General features: G+C 40.7%; 1 protein-coding gene across 1 annotated transcript; it reads right to left on the bottom strand.

Moving 5' to 3' along the window:
* Positions 1–7944: 7944 nt before the first annotated feature.
* On the bottom strand, positions 7945–18648 carry LOC149868425 (uncharacterized). Its single transcript, XM_090037221.1, has 4 exons — positions 18554–18648; positions 14621–14752; positions 12883–13058; positions 7945–9894 (listed from the first exon to the last, which is right to left on the bottom strand). The coding sequence occupies exons 1-4, from the start codon at positions 18599–18601 to the stop codon at positions 9783–9785; spliced, it is 468 nt and encodes a 155-aa protein (XP_089893347.1). The 5' UTR covers positions 18602–18648; the 3' UTR covers positions 7945–9782.
* Positions 18649–18912: the final 264 nt, after the last annotated feature.

Here is an 18912-nt window from a genome sequence, read left to right as displayed (position 1 = left end):
GCTTGAGGCAGTGCAGATCACAGGGGATGGGGCCATGCCAGCTGAGCAACAAACCCAGCCCCATGCCTGACTTTTTCATGTGGCACAGGGTATAAATCAAATTGGATATTTAAGCCCCAAAAATTGGCCTTCAAAACCCAACTTATACACCATGAAATACAGTAGGTTAAAACAGTTTATTGAACTCCTGTCCCAGATCCCCTCTAAATTCAAGTTAGTCCCCTAGCATCCCAGGATACTTGCACCTCCCCCACAAACCCCCACTTGCAGGATGGGTGGGCTAGCTTTTGCCCAAGCTGTCTGCTTCAGCCACACAGAGAGGGATGCTCTAGTACCCGCACTGTCTTCTGGCCTGGGACACTGCAGGCATGTGGCTGCATTTCCAGAATCAAAAGTGAATGTTCATATGCTTATTGGTTCAATCTATGCAGCTTAGACTAAATTGTGAAGACTGAAACAATTCAGCCTTGGGCTTTTTGACTGTCTGTACTTAGCTCAAGGGTTCATATTTTCAGAGGAACCTCCCAGGAGTAAGAGCTTGGAGTAGCCATTACAGGAGAGCTCTTTTGGACTCCTGTAGCTCTAGGATGAAGCCTACACAATTGATGTGTAGAGATGACTCATGAACAATCTGGTCAGGGCTAGGACCTATGAGGGGCCAAATCATGCTAATGAGACCAGAATCTAAATTGAAAAAGTTTCTACTGAGTGGGTGCATCTACACGTGACGTTACGTTGCCCTACCAACGTGCTACGGTGACGTAACATGAGCAGTCACAAACCGTGATTCTGTAGCTATGTTGCCGTATCAATACTCTCCCTCATTGTATAGCACATTGCTACAGCATTGTAGCAGCTAAAAATAACTGCATGGTGCAGTAACAAAGGCACCATAGGGACATGTATAGATGCACCCAGTTTGTACAAACTGTAATTATTTAAAGGTTTATAACTTGGGCAAATCTGAGCAGGTTTTCATGGGGACAGCTTATTTGTGAATGCATTTGGTCGGAAGTGGCCTCTAAAAGCCTTGATCCAATGCACATGGTACAAGATTTCTTCAAAGAAAAAAACCTTAATAATTTATCAACATAGGCAATGCAATATATTATTCTCTCATTTCCTTCTCAGAAACAGCTGAACTATTCTGACTGAAAATATTTACCTGACCTAGAGAATTTCAACACAAATAGAATCACTTGAATGCAGGATTTTATAAGAGAAAGTGTTGGGCCATCCTGCCTAGAATAAATATTAATCCAATCCAATTACATCTGTATTAGCCAAGAGACTATGAGGATTTGCCACTTTAACTCTGTGTGTGTGTGTGTGTGTGTGTGTATACATATACATACACACACACACACACACACATATATATATTTTGTACTCAAATATGGCTGAAAATATTTTTTTTTAGACAAGCATTAAATGCTTAGGAAAAAGAAGAACTTTATTTATATAGAAACTCTTGCAACTTGGTAGATCCAAAATATAGGTTATTGCTTTAAAAAAATGTATAAAAGCCAATTGAAATACATGTGTGGTCATGTCAATAAAAATACATTAATAGAAACATGATTTCTTTAAATTCAATCATTTCTGTACAAATTATTAAACACAATAGCACTAAGTTTGTGTTTAAGTACCTAAAAATGAATTTTACAAAGCTAGACTTTGCCTGTTTTGGCAAGAAAGGAACCCAGTACCTGCAAAATTTAGCTAAGGCACAAACTGTAATCTAGACACCATGGCCACATCCACACATGCATGGGCATTTTGTTTCTTGGGTACAACTAGTGGCAGGGAACCTTGCACTGTCTGTGGTACACAGTAAGTTACCTTGGGTGGGGTAGGGGAGGCTGGGGCCAGCACTGGGCTGGCCTCAGCAGATTTACCTAGGGTCCTGGGGTCTTCCCAGGGCTGCAAAAGTGGTAATTCTGCCACTCAGAGCCTGTCCAGCAGCCTCAGTACAGCTCCGGGCAGTTTGGTTCTGTTTTTGAGCAGTGCATGCTGCCCATGCATGTGCTGCTTCACTTTTTTTCTCCATGGGTTTTTTTGGAGCGCAGAGAACAACTGAACATGCGGTACGTGATGCCACGGGTGTGTTTGCAGTGCCACATACTGCACAGCTGTGCATATCTGGACATAGCCAGTGAGTCTACCTCAACAAGTGGCCAGTCCAGCTTCCAGTAATTAAACAGGACCAGTGATTAACCACAGAGCTCATTTTTTGCCATTGCAGAGATGGCCATTAAATTAAGGCTGACATACATCAGTTATTTTGTTTCTACAAATTTAGTCAAAGCCCTCATTTTACTTTACACTACCATATGTCACTTTACTTTACTTCACCATATGTCATCAATAAACAAGGAGACAGAACAAGGTTGCACATATTAATGGCACCCACTATGCTCTCATAAATTTCCATGCAACATTCAGATGTCTGATCTACTCCCACGGGCAGCATTAATAGTACAACTTTTCTGAGACTGCACCAGTCAAGAAAAAGACCATGAAGTAGCTGAAAAGGCTAGTTTTGAACACAATATTTTAATTTAGCTACTAAATGAAATGGAGAATTCAAGAAAAGGACAAATACAAAACATGTGGTTGCAAAAATTGCACACTGTTCAAAAGTAATAGTGTAAAACTGCATCCACAAGAGCCTCGATGTTTGTAAGTTACATCTGGAGATACAAAAGGCTAATGAGATTTCAAACTACGGCATGTCAAATTTATGAGGTGTAGAAGGACAAGTCCCTTACCATCATGTAAAATAATTGGCAATAAAGAAGTTGTATAACATTCCTGAGCTGACCTGAAATTCAAAGATAAATACTAATTGGATTTTATGAGAGAGCAGATTTTTTCCCCTTGTCTTCAGGATCTATGAGCAGCTACTATTAATCTTAGTGTTTCTATAGTGCTTATATATGTAGAATGTGGGTGTGTCTGCATGTGCAATTAGCCCATGAATAAACTCCAGAGCTTATTACTCCAATTTTTTGGTTGTAGGTGCACCATTTAACATGTGCCCAGGAGCAATTAACTCTGGAGCAATCAGCTCCAGAGCTTATTCATGCACAGCATTTGAAACCTGGTCAGAGCAGCCCTGGGGGTCAGCCTGTCAGCCTTAGGCTGCTCCAGCCAGGCTCAAAGTGCTGCAGAGGAGCTTGCTGGGGCATGAGGAGGCTTCAGTCCAGGCAGGCAGCCCCTGCACTGAAGCACCCTTGTGCCCTAGCCAACTGGGCAGCATCTCACGTATGCTGGTTTGCATGAAAAACTCCACAGCAGGGTAGTACTTGTATTTACAAGTGTTACCCTGCTGCAGAGTTTATTAGTTTCCCATGCCCTAATAGGGGTGCACGGGTAGATGATGAGACATTTACTGAGGAGATAATTAGTTGGCTCCTCAGTAAAAGTCTCACGTAGACACTCCCGGTATGTACTAATGTATCTTCAGCAGAATAGCTGTGCCATCTTGTTCACAATGCATTTGTCACATGATCTTCCCTAGGGCTCTCACTCTGTTTCAGAGCTATTGAATTCCAGAATGACCGTGGAAGAATAGAATGAGGGGCAGGGGTTTCTTAGGGTGATATCTTTACTGGACCAACTATGTAGATGAGATAGAGTTAGACAAGCTTTCAAATGCAAGATATTCTTCCTCAGATCTGGCCACAAGAAGTCAGGGATAATTGTACATACATTTTCAGTTTCTTACAATTATTTTTCTAAAATGGGATAAAGAAAGTTTATCCCCCCAAAGCATGAAAAACAACTCTGTTTTCCAGGCAATGCTAGTATGCAAGCCCTGGTTGTGGCTGGCTTCATATGTAAAAAGTTAACCTGAGGTTTGCACTTACAGCACGGAGTTGTCATCTTTCTTATGTATAAAAAGGTAGTTTATCCTCCCTACAAAGTACAGCGGTAACTCTGAGTAAAGCATGACTTCAATGAAAAGTTACAAGTAAATCCATTAATTAGTTATACATAAAGTGAGAACTGGATTCAATTAACGGATTCAATTAATTTACTCTACAACAGATTTTTGTGACATTGACCAAGTCTCTTAGAGCAGGGATGCCAGGCCCAGACTATGGGGTTCCTCTTAGACTGGATGTGGTGGACCCACCTCCTGCAGCTGGCCAAGCAGTTAGTGGTGTTAATGGCCACAGGTGTCCAGGCCAGTGTGTTGACTTAGGGAGCTTTGGAGGTTAACACAGTCACTGCCTGCCCTGCTGCTGCCAAAACACATCCTCAGCAAGGCTCCATAAATTGGAACTTGGTAGTCCGTGACCTAGATTGCCTTACCCCTGAATTCTCAGAGCCCTCCAAGAGCCCCGCAGGCTGTCTGTTTGACACCTTTGTCCTGGAGCATGTCTGTATCATGTCCCTGGTATATCTAGGAAAGGATGCTCCTAAGCACATGACAGTTCGGCATTTTCAGGTTTGGTGCATGTGAACAGGAGTGGCTGGGAAGAACATTCTTGAAACCCTCGCTATAGTTAATGCACTGTAAACACACCCTTAGTCTTTCTGTAGCTCAACTCTTCTTCACCTGTATATTGGGGATAATAATATTTCCCTTCTTCACGGGGTCTTGTGAGATTAAAGACTCTGGAAGCTGTGAAGTGCATAATCCTTTATAACACGTTAGTTACATACATTTTTAAAAATTAAGTCCTTTAAGAAATTCAAGAGGAGACTGGACCTTGCTGGGGTCACCTGACCCCCAGTTATCTTACCAGCTTGGTGCAGAGGGTTGAGCCCAATAATCTTCCAAGGTCCCTTCCAGCCTTACAGTCTGTGAATCTATGAAATATATCGGTGTTTTGTCGTGGAGGATCTATGTAATTAGGTAACTGAATGCTTGCAATCCTCCTTACAGTAAAAAAATCACTGATATGTTATCTATTTGTATCAGAGCTTCTAGGGATCTGGACCACATTCAGAATCCCAATATTTTGCATACTGCAAGGACAAAGAGGAAGAATTAGTCTCTGCCCCGAGAGATTACAATCTAAGTAGACAAGAAAAGCAAAGCACCATACTTTTAGATAATTTAATTAAATTTATAACTCATATTAAAAAGTCATGTTAAAGCATGGAAATGCATTGATACGATATCTAACTCTGTCCAGAGATAGAACATGAAGGAAAAAATACCTCAATAGGCCTTAAAAAAATCAATGTTTTCAAAGTTGGAACAATGAACACTAAAATACTTTAATCACAAACATATGGTTATTGCCATATGGTATCACTACAGGGTAAATGATACTATGAATTCCTTAGAGTTATAATGCTTATTTCTGGGATATTTTCATCGCCCCTGTAATGTATTTTATCCTACATTTTGATAAATACTTTCAGCTTTAATTTAGTTTTACCATAGTTTTTTGTCAGGGAATATAAATTTGATAAGGGAAAAACAGATTACGTTTCATACAATTTACTCCCTTATCCCCCTGCCAGTACAAAATTGTCTCTTCAGTACATTTTCCTTGAAAACCTCATGTAACTTCTGCTAAGAAGCCATTTTGTAGTCTGTGATATATATCATGATTCTATGATTCTATAATTGTTTTGAAGATTTTTCTGATGTTGAGGACAACATCTCTGTTTCATCCCATTGTTCCTAGCTTAACTCCTATATACAAATCTAAATAATTCCCTTTACTGCTTGAAATATGAAACTTTGCAATTGGTAAGTGATGCGTCCATATTTATAAGTCATCTATCTAAGCTGTATACACATTTTACATAAATAAAGCCAGTTTAAAAGGAAATGTCAGGATAAAGGTCATTGACACAAGTATCAACCCAGCAAACATATGGGGTAGCACTAGCTGAAAAGCAAGGTTTTCCATTCAAGGAAATCTGGGGGAGCTGGGGGGAGAGGTTTATAATAAAACTGGACTTTTGTTTTGATTCAGAGTGGACCTCTTAGGTTTGCAAACCCTGTGCTTTCCAGGTCTGCAAGTCCGTGGCAAATGGACTACCCAAACCTGTAGACCTTGGACTTCATGAGTTCCTTCCCTAAGTCAGTCTGCTTGACAGAAGTACCCAGAGCCCTCAGCCCTAGAAGCAATAGATCCCCAGCCCTGGGACAATCCACGGGAAAGTGAGGCAAGATTACAGTGGAACATTGCCTTTGATTTGGCAAAAGTTTGCCAACCTGCAGTGTTTTGAATGAAACATTCTGGGCTCAGTGAATTGGTATTTTCCAAAGTAAACTGCATTTTGTCTGAAAATTTCCAACCAAGTCCTCATGGTTGTGGATCTATGTAAAAGCAACATTCAAGGATCCATGACCCTGTGTTGTTTTAGCATGTGGGCCAGAAGGAAGTGCTTGTCTCAGACTCCTACTCAGATACCCCACCCTGACTGCCAGATTGCTTAACTCATTGGATGAGGAGAATGAGACCTCAGCTTTGGTTAAGTAAACCAAGGGATTGATTGTAGCCTACCTGAGTCTAGGGCAATTCACTAGCACAGCTGAGTAGCTGAAAAAAGAAGTCAGAGGTTTAAAGTGAGAGCTTTGGCTGCTATTTCTTGAGGAAAGAAGCAAATTCCAAAGCAGCCTAAACCAAGTACTACTGAATCAGCCTGGAGAGTAAGTTGGGTACTTGGCTTTAGGAGAAGCTGAGATGAAGCAAATGAGGAATGACAGTAGGAAAATACAGCAGAGACTAGGACAGTGAGAGACCACTAGCCAGCACAACAGCTGAAAGATACCATTTCAGAATTAAGAGACTGAGATTGAGGGTGGTGTTTTCACTTCTGATTGGGTTAGAGAATATTAATCCTTATGTTTGTTTAGGTGCAAGCCACTAACCACCATGCATTGTGTTATTGCTGGAGTAACGAGACCTGTGAATCCCCATAGGGTCTCTGCAACTGTCCATACCCAGATTAAAGTGTGATTTGAATGTAAAATCTCTCAGAGTTAATTTGTGCCTTTTGAAGACCATGGGAGAGACTCATCGGCCTCATGAGAAGCAAGTGAGATTATTTTTGCATGTGGTTTGAGATCAGGAATCTACTTACCAAATCTTGGGATTACCTGTGGAGAGAAGCCCCCTGCTCAGCTGCAGTGTAGGAGTCTACCCACTTTGTGGAAGTTAAGATGGCAGGCAAACATCTGAGGAAATGGTTTTCATCAAAATCTGCCAAATCACTGAAGGCAAAACTCTGTGGAAATGATTCAGTTTTGACAAACTTCTGAAGAAACCTACAAAAATGCCGCCTGCCAAGTAGATTTCAAAACTGCCTGCTAGATTGGGAAATCAGTTCATCCACCTGATAACTCATCTCTTCCACCAGACTGCCTTGGAGTTAATGACCCCAGGTGATCAAAGGTCCGTGTATGCAAAGCACATTTTTCAGAAGCTTATAACTAGGACAAATTTATGTGATTTTTAAAAATGAAAACAGCAACAGACAAATCCTTGACATACAGGCCACTACCTTTAGTGAAGTTTACGTGCCTTTTAAAATGATGGAATCGCTAGAGATTTTCCATCAAACAAGGGGTTGTTTTATCCTGCTATGTTTTTCTTGGAAACTAATGGTCAAAGTAATGCTAAACCAATTCTTTGCTGAAACTGCCTAAAAAAATCTTAGCCTGAGGCAACTATCCAGCATGGGAAATTTTATGTTAAAATGTTTAAAGTTAGGCAAAGCTGTAAGCACTTGAAAATGGTGTCACTTAATGAGATATGTGATTTGTCAGGTGGTTATAACAGAAATTTCAGTTCCTAATCCACCTCTCTCCAATTCAGTTGTATAGAAATAGGTGAAGACATTGGGATTGTAGTATGATCTTGTAGTCTATCCAGCAGCATTTCATCTGCCTCCCTGTGAAATCACAGCAGTAGCAATCTACCTGTTTATTACAAAATTTCATATAGTTCTTCCTTTTTTTCCACTGGAAACTTTCCCTCTGTCCAAATTCTGTGAAATCTGTAATCCATTACCTACAAGGGAATTTGACTTGAGCACTTCTAAAGTTGATTAGTCACTTTTAATTTTGCCTGTTATCACAACAAAATTCAGCTCTGCTAAAGTAGGAATATGTGTGCAAAGGTTTCTATTAAAGCTGGCTCTTTGTTATAACTGGAATACCTTAGAGCTTTAAAATGATAACAGTGAAACATCAGACTGAGAGCTAGAGTCCTTTATGCCAATACCAGTGCATGTTTAATACCAACTCTTTGCTGTTTCCAAGCAAGACCAGTGTGAACTGAGGCACCATACACTAACAGCAGAGGGAGAAAATGGAACCAGAGATGGTCAAAGTGATGCATTTTTCTGTTTGTCTTGGGACCCTTTCATAGGAAAACACTAAATACAGAAATATTAAATTGTACAACAGAAGGAATTTAGGAAAGAAACCACTGACTACCTCAAGCCTATTTCAGTGCCAGACAAGTAGGATATGTGCGTAGCAATGGAATTTAACTTGGGCTGGTTTGGTTTGAGAAACAAAAGATTATGACCCCGTAACAACTCAAACAATAAACTATGATTACACAAGCAACTGAGCAATAAGAAGACTTGTCTCATTTAAGTGAGAAACAAGGGATTAAGAAATCATTTGAGATGGCTGGGATTTCACTGTAATAGTTCTCAGCAGTGTCTGAAATCAACTGGTACAATAAGACGACTTTTCACTGTTAATACAATCATTGCAAATAGAAATCACCAAATTTATTGGAAAAGGAGCTAACGTTGTGATTTGCTGACATACTTTTCATAAAGATATGACTGCCTGGGAAACACAGACTGTACATAAACTACTTTCTAGGGTTTTCAAAATATTGGAAACTTGACCTCATGGTCATTATGGATCCTCTTTTTATTGACGACATAAGACAGCTATTATGTGCATTTCTTTCTTAAAATTAATCTTTTTAGCATTAAGTAGCTGTTGCAAATAGTTTATGGTTTACATAGGCAAGAACTAATAAAAGAGCACTCTCAGAAGAGGGCAGTGACTCTGCAGCTGAATTCCCACTGTGGCCTGACAAAGCCCAAGTCAGCTGTGCTTTAGGACGTTGCACAGTCTGTAGATTCTTCCAGACTACTGAGGGCCTCTATGAATTAAAGGAAGTACTGGTAATAGCGATTACCAGTGCTGCTGAGAGGGTGGGTAGGAGTGTGAGCATTGACTGTAAATGTGTACGTGTGTACTTAGGCTAGGAAGATGGAACAAGCATATTCACATTGAGATAGAGACAGAGAAAGTTCACCATGAAAGATGAGCACTGAGAAGCAAGTTAATAAACTGGTCAAACTGAGAAATGTCAGAGGAGGTGAAATGCCTGGTGCAAGATTTAGTCATTTGTGCAGAAAAACGTCTACTGCAGGTGGTGTACTGTAAATGAGCAGATTTAGGTTGGCTGATTGTCTGTACCCACCTACCTCCTGATTCATGGTTTTCGCAGTCCAATGCATAAGTGCTTTCCTTTGGTTTCTGTCTTGAGTGAGAAATTCCCAGTTCTAAACTGCAATGTCATTCTCCATCAATGGGCTTTGGAGATCTTTATAATGCAGCTACAGTTTTCCATGTGGGCTTGTTTTGATCTTCAGCTTGTCATTTTGAGTATCTTAAAGTTTAGCATACAAACCACATGGCTAAAGTAGATGTAGGCATTAAGGATTGCTTCCACCCAGTTGGCATATGGACTCTTCACAGTTCCTCACTGTTGGATAACTTGTCCTTTCACGAAACAGAAAGAATTTGCTGGAGTTATCATTGTTGTACAGAGTTATGTTTCCAGCTGTGAGGTTTGTAGAAGGTGAAAGTTGTGTGAACATAGAAAAATTAGCTGAACACAGTTGCGTGACAGATCTTGCATTTGCTTAATGTTTTGATGCCCACTGAAATAAAAACAAGACATAGACAAAAGTAAATATTGTATTAATCGTTACTATGAACAGTTTGAAAAAAATGTTTTAACCCAATGCAAAATATTGTGAAAATTGAGATGTAAACAAATCTGGGAGGTCTGAAAAGGTTAGTAATAACCTATGAAATACAACTGAACTTAGGAAGTAGGAACAAAATTTCTCCCTGTGGGGCTAAGCAAGCATTTCTAACAGGATTGGTCTTTTTTTTTTTTTTTTTAAATCTGTAGCTTTACCAAAAGCTCCAGTTTTACTAGAAGCTGTGCTCCAGTGTCAGTAATTCCCCCTCTCAGTTTGATTAAGCAGAAATATAGCCAAAGAGAGATATTATTCTATGTGATTTCTGGGTAAGTTTTACCAGAGCTTTTGAAGAGTTTTAGAAAGACTGAAGTGATTTTAACCATGCAAAAATATAATTACAAGCCATTGTAATTATTTTCCCAAGCATCTCAGTGCAATTATGAAATGTCATTTAGACATAAACATAGGGAAGACAGAGCTGTGCTCTATCTGGATGGATAAGACATCACTGCCATTCAATCCAATGTCCAGAGTACTAAGTCACTGGCTGACCCATTTATATGTTGATCAAGAGGAATGATAGAGAACATTTTGCTTATAGTGGCGGAAGTAATTGTTAATATAAGGGCTTCCACCACATTGCTCTCTACATTGTATGAGAAATGGACTACCAACCTATTAATTTCCTTTCAGTCTGTGTGGCCTGCTTTAAAATTATTTCCTTCAGTTACATGGGAATAAGTGATGCATAAGAAATAACTGATGCATGGGAATAATTCCTACATAGCCTTGTTGCAGAATGCTGATGGTAACACTTTGTACCCAGGACTGAGCCTGTATTCATGATAGCAACATTGCCATTCCATTCTATAACTTTCCCACAGATTTCAATAACAGAAGATGGTCTAACAGATTTAGTTCTCTTCATTTCAGCAATATTTTCGCTGTGAACCATTCCAGGTTTGATATTTTGGAGAGCATAGTTATAATAGGTGCTTTAAGGCTTTGTATCTCATGAGTGACCTGTGCTAGCTTATTGTCTAGCACCTTGATCTCCATGGTACTATTTAACAGGCCAGTACCAAAACTCACTCTACTTACAGCATCTGAGATGTCCCTCTTCCTTCTCAGATTTCAAATCTTTTTAACCAACACAGACCGTCCTGTCTTTAAAAGTTCAATAAACCTTTCACACTCTGGATTTAGCCAATCTAAATTTACATAGTTCAGATATAATTCTACTTTTCTTAGTGTTCTTAGCAGCTCAGTAACTAATGTACATGATCTATCCTTTCTGATGTACATCATGTCTGCTGTCAGAACCTTAGGAGTCAATACTGCATTTGTCTTAAAAATATCATAAATAAAACCTGTTTCAATAGAACACCACCCCATTAATGTTTTTTTCATAGTAATATTAACAAACAAACTGATTCCATTCCATGTTCTTGTTTGCACAGTGTCCAATTAACTCATTATACACAGTCCAATCAGATGATAACATCTCCGGTAAGACAGAAGTCATCCTAGTAGCATAGATCACCTCTGATGGTACTCTTAGTTCAACTTGTTTGCACTATTAAATTCAGTTCATCCATAGCTAGACTCAGTCTCTCCTCGTAGGGTCTCTCACCAAGCGGGTGGCCCTCCCCTGAACCTTCTCCAGGCTGGCCACATGCTTTTTAAAGTGCGGCGCTTGGGACTGGACACAGTACTCCAATTGCGGCCTGACCAAAGTCACATAGGAGAGGAATATCACCTCTCTGGACTGGCTTGAGATGCATCTTTGGATGCATGACAAGATATGGCTGGCCTTGCTGGCTGCGGTCTGACATTGGCGGCTCATGTTCGTCTTGGAGTCAGTAATGATGCCAAGATCCCTTTCTGCCTCTGTGCTTTCAAGAGGGGAACTCCCCAGCCTGTATGTATGCTGTGGATTTCTTCTCCCAAGGTGCAGCACCCTGCATTTGTCTTCGTTGAACCCCATCCTATTCTCATCTGCCCTCTTTGTAGTCTGTCTAAATCTATTTGCAGCCTCTCTCTCCCTTCAAGTGTGGCCATTTCATCCCACATCTTAGTGTCATCACCAAACTTGGACAGCGTGGTTTCCACCCCCTTGTCCAAGTCGTTGATGAAGATGTTAAACAGTACAGGCCCAAGGACCGAGCCCTGGGTTACCCCACTGCTCACATCTCGCCAGGTTGAGTACAAACCATCCACCACTACTCTCTAGGTGTGCCCCACCAGCCAATTTTTTACCCATCCAACTGTGTAGGCATCAATGTCACAGTCACTTAATTTATTGATGAGGATGGGGTGAGAGACAGTGTCAAAGGCCTTCCTAAAGTCTAGAAAGACTACGTTCATGGCAACACCATCATCCAAGAATTTAGTTACTTGGTCATAAAAGACAATCAGGTTGGTCAGGCAGGACCTGCCTTTGATGAACCCATGCTGATTGCCCCTGAGCATGATGTCCCCTGCAGGCCACAGATCTGCTCCTTGATGATTCTCTCCAAGATCTTCCTGAGCACTGAGGTGAGGCTTACAGACCTATAGTTACTTGGGTCCTCCTTCCTCCCTTTCTTGAAAATTGGGACCACATTAGCCAGTTTCCAACCCCCCAGCACCTGGCCAGATGACCATGAATGCTCATATAGTCAGGCCAAGGGCTCCGTGATGACCCCTGCCAGCTTCCTCAACACCCTTGCGTGGAGGGCATCTGGATTGAAGGCCTGACAAAGCTATCCCCGAGATTGTCCCTACCTCTGGTAGGTGGGATGTCCTGGTCCCTGTTGAAGAAAACAGAGGCAAAGAAACTGTTGAAAATATCAGCTTTCTTGTCTGGCGTAGCCACAAGATTACCATTTGTATCTTGCAGGGGCCCTACATTGACTCCATGTTATGTGTGCCATGATAGTCTGTTGCTCTGGGTCTGACCTATGATTGATGATCATGACAGCTGTAGATCCAAGGCTAATGTCAGGTTCAGGCTCTGGATCTGGTTTGATGACCTTCAATGCTCGTCTTACAGCAAGCCATCTGCCACAGCCTCCTTGCTGCTGAGTCGGGGAGATGCAGGCTGCAAACACCATCATTGCTATGAAGAATACCACCTGCAAAATTAAACAAATATAAACAACCAATAATAACATTATTTTTGGCCCTTCCACACTTCAGTGGAATGAAACCACTTCCAAACCTTTCTATTATTTCACTGAATTTCCAATAGGTTCTTAGCCTATTTGGAATTAGGCTAAGTTTGTCTACTACATATACAGTTTCTAACAAGACTCGAGAGAAGGCGTGTTTCTTTCCAGGGAAGGATTTATACATTCCTCCTATTCTACTAACATCTTTTGCTGAATAAAATACTTATTCATCCCTGATGATTGGTTCCTAAGGCATTTGCCACTCTAAGTTGGATTTCTTGAATGGACTTCAAGGAGGCTGTCAATCCACGTTGCCATCGGGATCTTATGTTGCATTCTTTGGAGATATCTTGATCCACCCACCAGCTCTCGGACATCCTCATATGCCATCTCGTCATAGCAACCATAGCTCCCTTTGGTTCCCTTCAAAGCCATCAGAATTATTGGCACCTTCTCATCCCTGTCATTTCTGGAAATATTCACTGCTTTTCTCAGGGCTGTCTTAACAGTATGATTATACCTTTCAATTAATCCTGAGCTTTGTGGATGTCCGGGTATGTGGAACTTTTGCTGGATGTTAAATGCATGGCATACCTTTTGCATGACGTGGCCAATAAAATGTGGGCCCTGATCACTGTCTATAAATCTGGGTGTTTCCCATTGAGTAAATATTTGGTCCATCAACACTCTGGTGGTATTAAAGTTTGTGCAGTTCTTTGTAGGTACTGCTAACACCCATTTGGTGAAGCTGTCAATCACCATTAGGCAATACCGGTTTCCCGTCTTGGTTCTTGGCAGGGGATCAAATAAATCAATTTGAAGTTAAGCCCCACACATTGATATCTCAACGGTCCTTTATGTGTGATCTGATCTGGGTTGTTATAAGCACATACCAAGCAGTTTTTTACAAAATGTGGTATATAATTGTGCGAGGAGGGCCACTATACAACAGCTTCAAGCCTCTCCAGTGTCTTTTCTATCCCCAGATGTCCCTGCTCATCAACCATCAATATCAAATTGATATGAACCTGATGTGGGGCTATCCAGACTGGAGGGTTTTCTCCTCTTCATGTAAGGATGAGGCCTGATGTCTCTTACCATATACACCATTCCTGTATAACTTGTTTTAGACCAATTTAGATCATTCTAAACTAAATCTACAATATCAAGCATGGAGGATGTGATCTTTGACACAAGTGTAGCTCATCTGTGTCCAGCAACATCTACAAGGGTCCCACACTAGTTCCATCCTTGACCTCCATATCAGCTTTATTTAGAGAGCTTTTGGGATGTGCCTTGACTTTACTGAAGGTCACAGGCAATACTCATCTCTTTCCCAGCTGGCACACATATTGTAACATCTTAATATACTTAATTGGCTTACCATCTGATGTCTTATATGTACGTGCTGACCACATAGGCAACCAATCAACTAGAGCTCAAATCACTCAATCCAAATCAGTGCAGATGAGACATGTCTTGTTCTCAGGAGTGTTCTCTAAAGCCATAATAACTTAAGCCTCTACCTTAGCAGCCTTGGAAGAATGAGGCAGGCACTTCCCTTTCACAGTTCTCATTATTTCTCCTCCAAGTCCCGTGTTAACAGCTGCAAAATCTGTGTTCAGTGGCCCTTCCAAATAATAATTTCCATCTACAAACTAAATGAAATCAAAGTCAGTTAGCATCTGCTCAGAAAATTTGCTGCCACCTTTGAATAAGTATTCCATCAGCTTCTACTGTTCAGCGGGGATTGGACACTCATGATTCATTTTCTCAATGATGAATGCATATATTGCATCTAGTATTTTAGCAATTGGCTCTGTGGTAACTTGTCAGTTCAATAGAGCTAATGTCCATTTAGCAATTCTGAGGGAGGAAACCCCGCTATCCTTTATCTTTCCAGGAATCACATATTTTGTATAGTGCACAACCAGGTAATCCCAATGCTCCAGAGCCCAGGCTAGCAATAGAATTTGTATCTCACATAACGTAAACTGTTGCTCAACCAGAGATAATACCCTGCTAGCATAAGCCACAGGTCTCCTTCCTGTCCTGTGGTCCTGAAATATAATACAGCCTCTATGTGTTGCACAGAAGTTACCAGCTCCAAAATGAACAGATCACCAATCTTGGGCTAGGATAAGGCTGGTGCCTGCATGACTGTTTGTTTTAGAGCACAGTATGCATTAGCCTGTTTTCTGCCCCAGTGCCAATCTACCCCTTTCTTCAGTAAGAAGAACAATAGAGCTGCTACCTGAGCAAAAACTTCAATAAATTCTCATGGAAAGCCTACCAGGCCTAACAACAATCCTAGTGTACTGACATCTGTGGGCGCTGGCAGTCTGCTAATCAATTCTGCTTTCTGAGTGTCTGGGCTCCTCCCTTCCAGGCCTAGATATAATCCCAGGTACCTTACTTAGTTGCTGTGCCTTTGCCAGGTTCACTTTAAATACAGTTCTTTTGATGATTTCTTCTAACACAGTTGTGGTCCTTGTTAGACACTCTGTTCTCAAAGCCACTTTCACTAGAATGCCATCCACATAAGATGTGACATTAGACAAATCATTACTGGGCAACTGTTCCCACATTTGTGTCATATAGTGATGACAATAGGAGGGACTATAGTGGAATTCCTGTGTTTTGGTATAAGTTTGCCTTTACTTTTAGGAATAAACAGTATGAATTTGAATTTACAGACCTGCCACAGGGATTCCATAATAGTCCCTGCTGGCAGGTGTGTAAATGCATACTGTTTATTCCTAAAAGTAAAGGCAAACTTATTCCAAAACTCAGAGGGAGCCTGGAATTATGACACTTCCAGGATAAGGAAGTTAAAACACAGGTGCCAACAATCAGCTGGTTGTTAGTTAGGGCTGAAGACCCAACCGGATCTGAAATCAGCCCCAGCCAGGTCACCAGCTTCAGGTGACAATGAGCTGATCGTCAAAACCCGTTTGGGTTTTAACTATGCCCTGGACATGGGGACCCCAGGATCAAGCTGTTGCAGTCCCTGTGTGCCAGGGCAGAATAAAGCCCCATGTGCCATCCAGCTAGGCAGTACATGTGGTTTTAAAGGTCCCAGCACTCAGGAACCCTGGGGTCAGGCTGCAGCAGCCCAATCCCAGGGTCCCCCTGTACTGGGGTGAATTAAAACCCTGTGTGCTGCTCAGCAGAAAAACACACAAGGTTTTAAAGGTCTTGGCACATAGGCACCCTGGGATTGGGCTGCCAGGGCAGCTGCATCCTAGGCCCTGGAGATGCTATGCTGCTTTCTTATACTCAGCTGAGTAATGAGATCTGTCACAGGCCAGTTCCAACTGGCCATACATTCAGTTTAAGGCATGATACAAACAAGCTACAAAGTTGTTACACATTATATGTGGAATAACTGTGGCTTGTTAACTGTATTATTACCTTACATTGACTTTAACATGTAGCCAGATTACTAGTTAAGGCAGGATTAACCCATTAATCACATCTTAAATGTAAATGTGTCAGGAGCGCTATCTTTAGAAAAAGTGTTTTGCCTCCTTCTACCCATTGCACAAGAGACAGCTCATCTTTTGTGCCAAGTTTTTCTGGGAAGTCTTGTTACTGGCCTCAGAAAAATTCATCAAGCACACACTGATGTCTCACCTTGGTATTAGTCCTCCTCTTCCCTGGTTTGCCTCTCTTGTCTTTCAAACTATTTTTATCTTACTGTATATTTTCACTTGCCTTCAGATTTCTGTCCCTTTTTTATTTAATGTCACTGTTTTTACCTCTTACCAATGTTTGGGAATTTTTAGATCCAAAGCATCTGCTTAGCTCACTAGAAAAATGAAGTCCCGAGAAGACCATATTTACCTTTCAAGTTCTGAACCCCATTCAATAATTTGTGATGGTCACAGTTAAGGACTTTATTTGTGACCCCATTCTTAGTGCAAATTTTGCCTTTCTTCTTCGATAGTCCAGTTTTGATAAATATTATTACACTCCTGGATCAAACTCTGCAAACTTTGCTCATATGCTCCTATTAAGTTTGTTTGGACTAATCAAATGAATAGGAGCTCACAAACATTCTAATGGCTGTGAAACTGCGCCATGAGTAAACAAACACTTAATTGGAGACTCCTTTTCATTCAATGGTGGAAACTTCATTTCATTCAGTTCCTAATTCCTGTTTTGCATCAGTATGTTGATACGCAGCAATGCCACTACTAAACTCCTGTGTAAACTTTGACCCAATGTTTCCCATAATGTTCATATCTCATCTTGTGGGAAAATCATTTGTGGTTTTGAGTTTGAGTGGAGATTTTCTGCTTCTTGTTTACAAGCTGACATTCTTTAAGCCACACAAACACGTACTGTTTTGTGCTCAACTGGTTCATTTTGACAAAAATCAAACATTAGATGAACAAATCTCGTGAGAATACTCCTTTGAGTGGAAGGTAAGAGATATCAGCTAAGAATGGGGCAATTACACAGAACTATATAGATGGTAGTTTCTCTGGTTCCTCTGATTTTATTGTTCAAACCTCCTTCCATATCAACTGTATCCAAGCAATTGCAGAATAGTTTTATTTTAGGATGCTCTGAGTGGAGAGCTGTATAAGCTTTTGCTATGAAAGCCAAAACCACAGCAGACTTACCTGCATCTGGGTTTCATTACAGAGTTGACACTGAGCCTAGGGTCGTTGAAAATTTTACTAATTTCATAAACCACTAGAATGAGACTATGCCAATATATATTTCACATCAAAACCATGAGAACCTTATAATTTTGCATAACACGGAAGTAACTCAGGGGTAAAACAATAATTTTTTAGCAATGCCAATGAAATAGAGAGGTAAAAGTACAGAATGAGGTAAAAGTACAGGAATTAATGAACAGCTTAGGGAAGGTAGACCATGAAATTCCATTTATGCTTTCTTATAGTAGAAGAAAATGGAAATACCTTTTCTATACATAATGCATATTTAATTTGTGGAATTCATTACTAGAAGACAGCATCAATGCCAGGAGCACAGCAGGATCCTAAAAGGGATTTATACTTTTACATGACTAACAAGAAAATGTAGAGTAAAAATAATTATTTTAAAGCAAAACAGGAACACTGGAAGAGATCCTCAAGTTCTGAACCATAAGCAAATCTCTTAACTCTGGAGGCTGGTAGGTAACTTGGCATAGTGCAGTTCCTTTAATGTAGCTGATAATAGCTAACATAGGGAACAGAGATCATTATTGCTCTGACCCTGTCTGGCAACTGCTATGTTCCTATGTGAGTTAGGATGCCAGGAATTCATTCTGTATTCAATAGCTGGATTCTCTGAGTGGTTTAGAAATGCACAGGAGGTTTCATTTGAACTACAGCTTTAAAAGGGAAGTCAAGCTCATGCAAACAGAAAACACTGAGTTTTACAGAGTTCTTCAATGTATTTGCAACTGGCCTTTTTTGAGCGTAGATATCTGGACATACCAGGTTTGGGCAGAAGATAAGATGGATGCTGTTCCTCAGGTCAGGCATGCCCGTCTGCTTAGTATCAAGGAGCTGCCCCCCTCTGAAGCTGGCTCCTTTTCACCTACTAGAAACAGAAAAGATTTTAGCACATTGGAATCATTAGGTAATTAACTGTCATGGAAACAAGGAGCAATGATAAGAAAGAAAGGAAAAGGTAGTCCTTTTAGTGTGTTTCATTATATACAGTTGGGGCTACTTATCTGATAAGACTGTGTTTTCCAGAACAGTTATACACTAGAGGGAATTGATTTTGACCTCAAACCAATGTAAGTTCATTGCCTTTATTGGAATAACTCCTGAATTAATGAGATCAGGCC

This window comes from Crocodylus siamensis, chromosome 3 (genome assembly GCF_052110815.1).
Source record: "Crocodylus siamensis isolate JL-2025a chromosome 3, ASM5211081v1, whole genome shotgun sequence".
NCBI classification, from domain to species: domain Eukaryota; kingdom Metazoa; phylum Chordata; order Crocodylia; family Crocodylidae; genus Crocodylus; species Crocodylus siamensis.
Note: the sequence above shows the minus strand (reverse complement) of the source record. Positions and strands in the feature narration are given on the sequence as shown.

Coding starts and splice junctions, on each gene's coding strand:
- LOC149868425 (XM_090037221.1), bottom strand. CDS start 18,601: ATGCCTGACCTGAGGAACAGCATCCATCTTATCTTCTGCCCAAACCTG. Junction 14,753..18,553: donor TTATCTTCTGCCCAAACCTG/GTATGTCCAGAT, acceptor GATTTCATTTAG/TTTGTAGATGGAAATTATTA. Junction 9,895..12,882: donor GTCATGATCATCAATCATAG/GTCAGACCCAGA, acceptor TTTTTATTTCAG/TGGGCATCAAAACATTAAGC.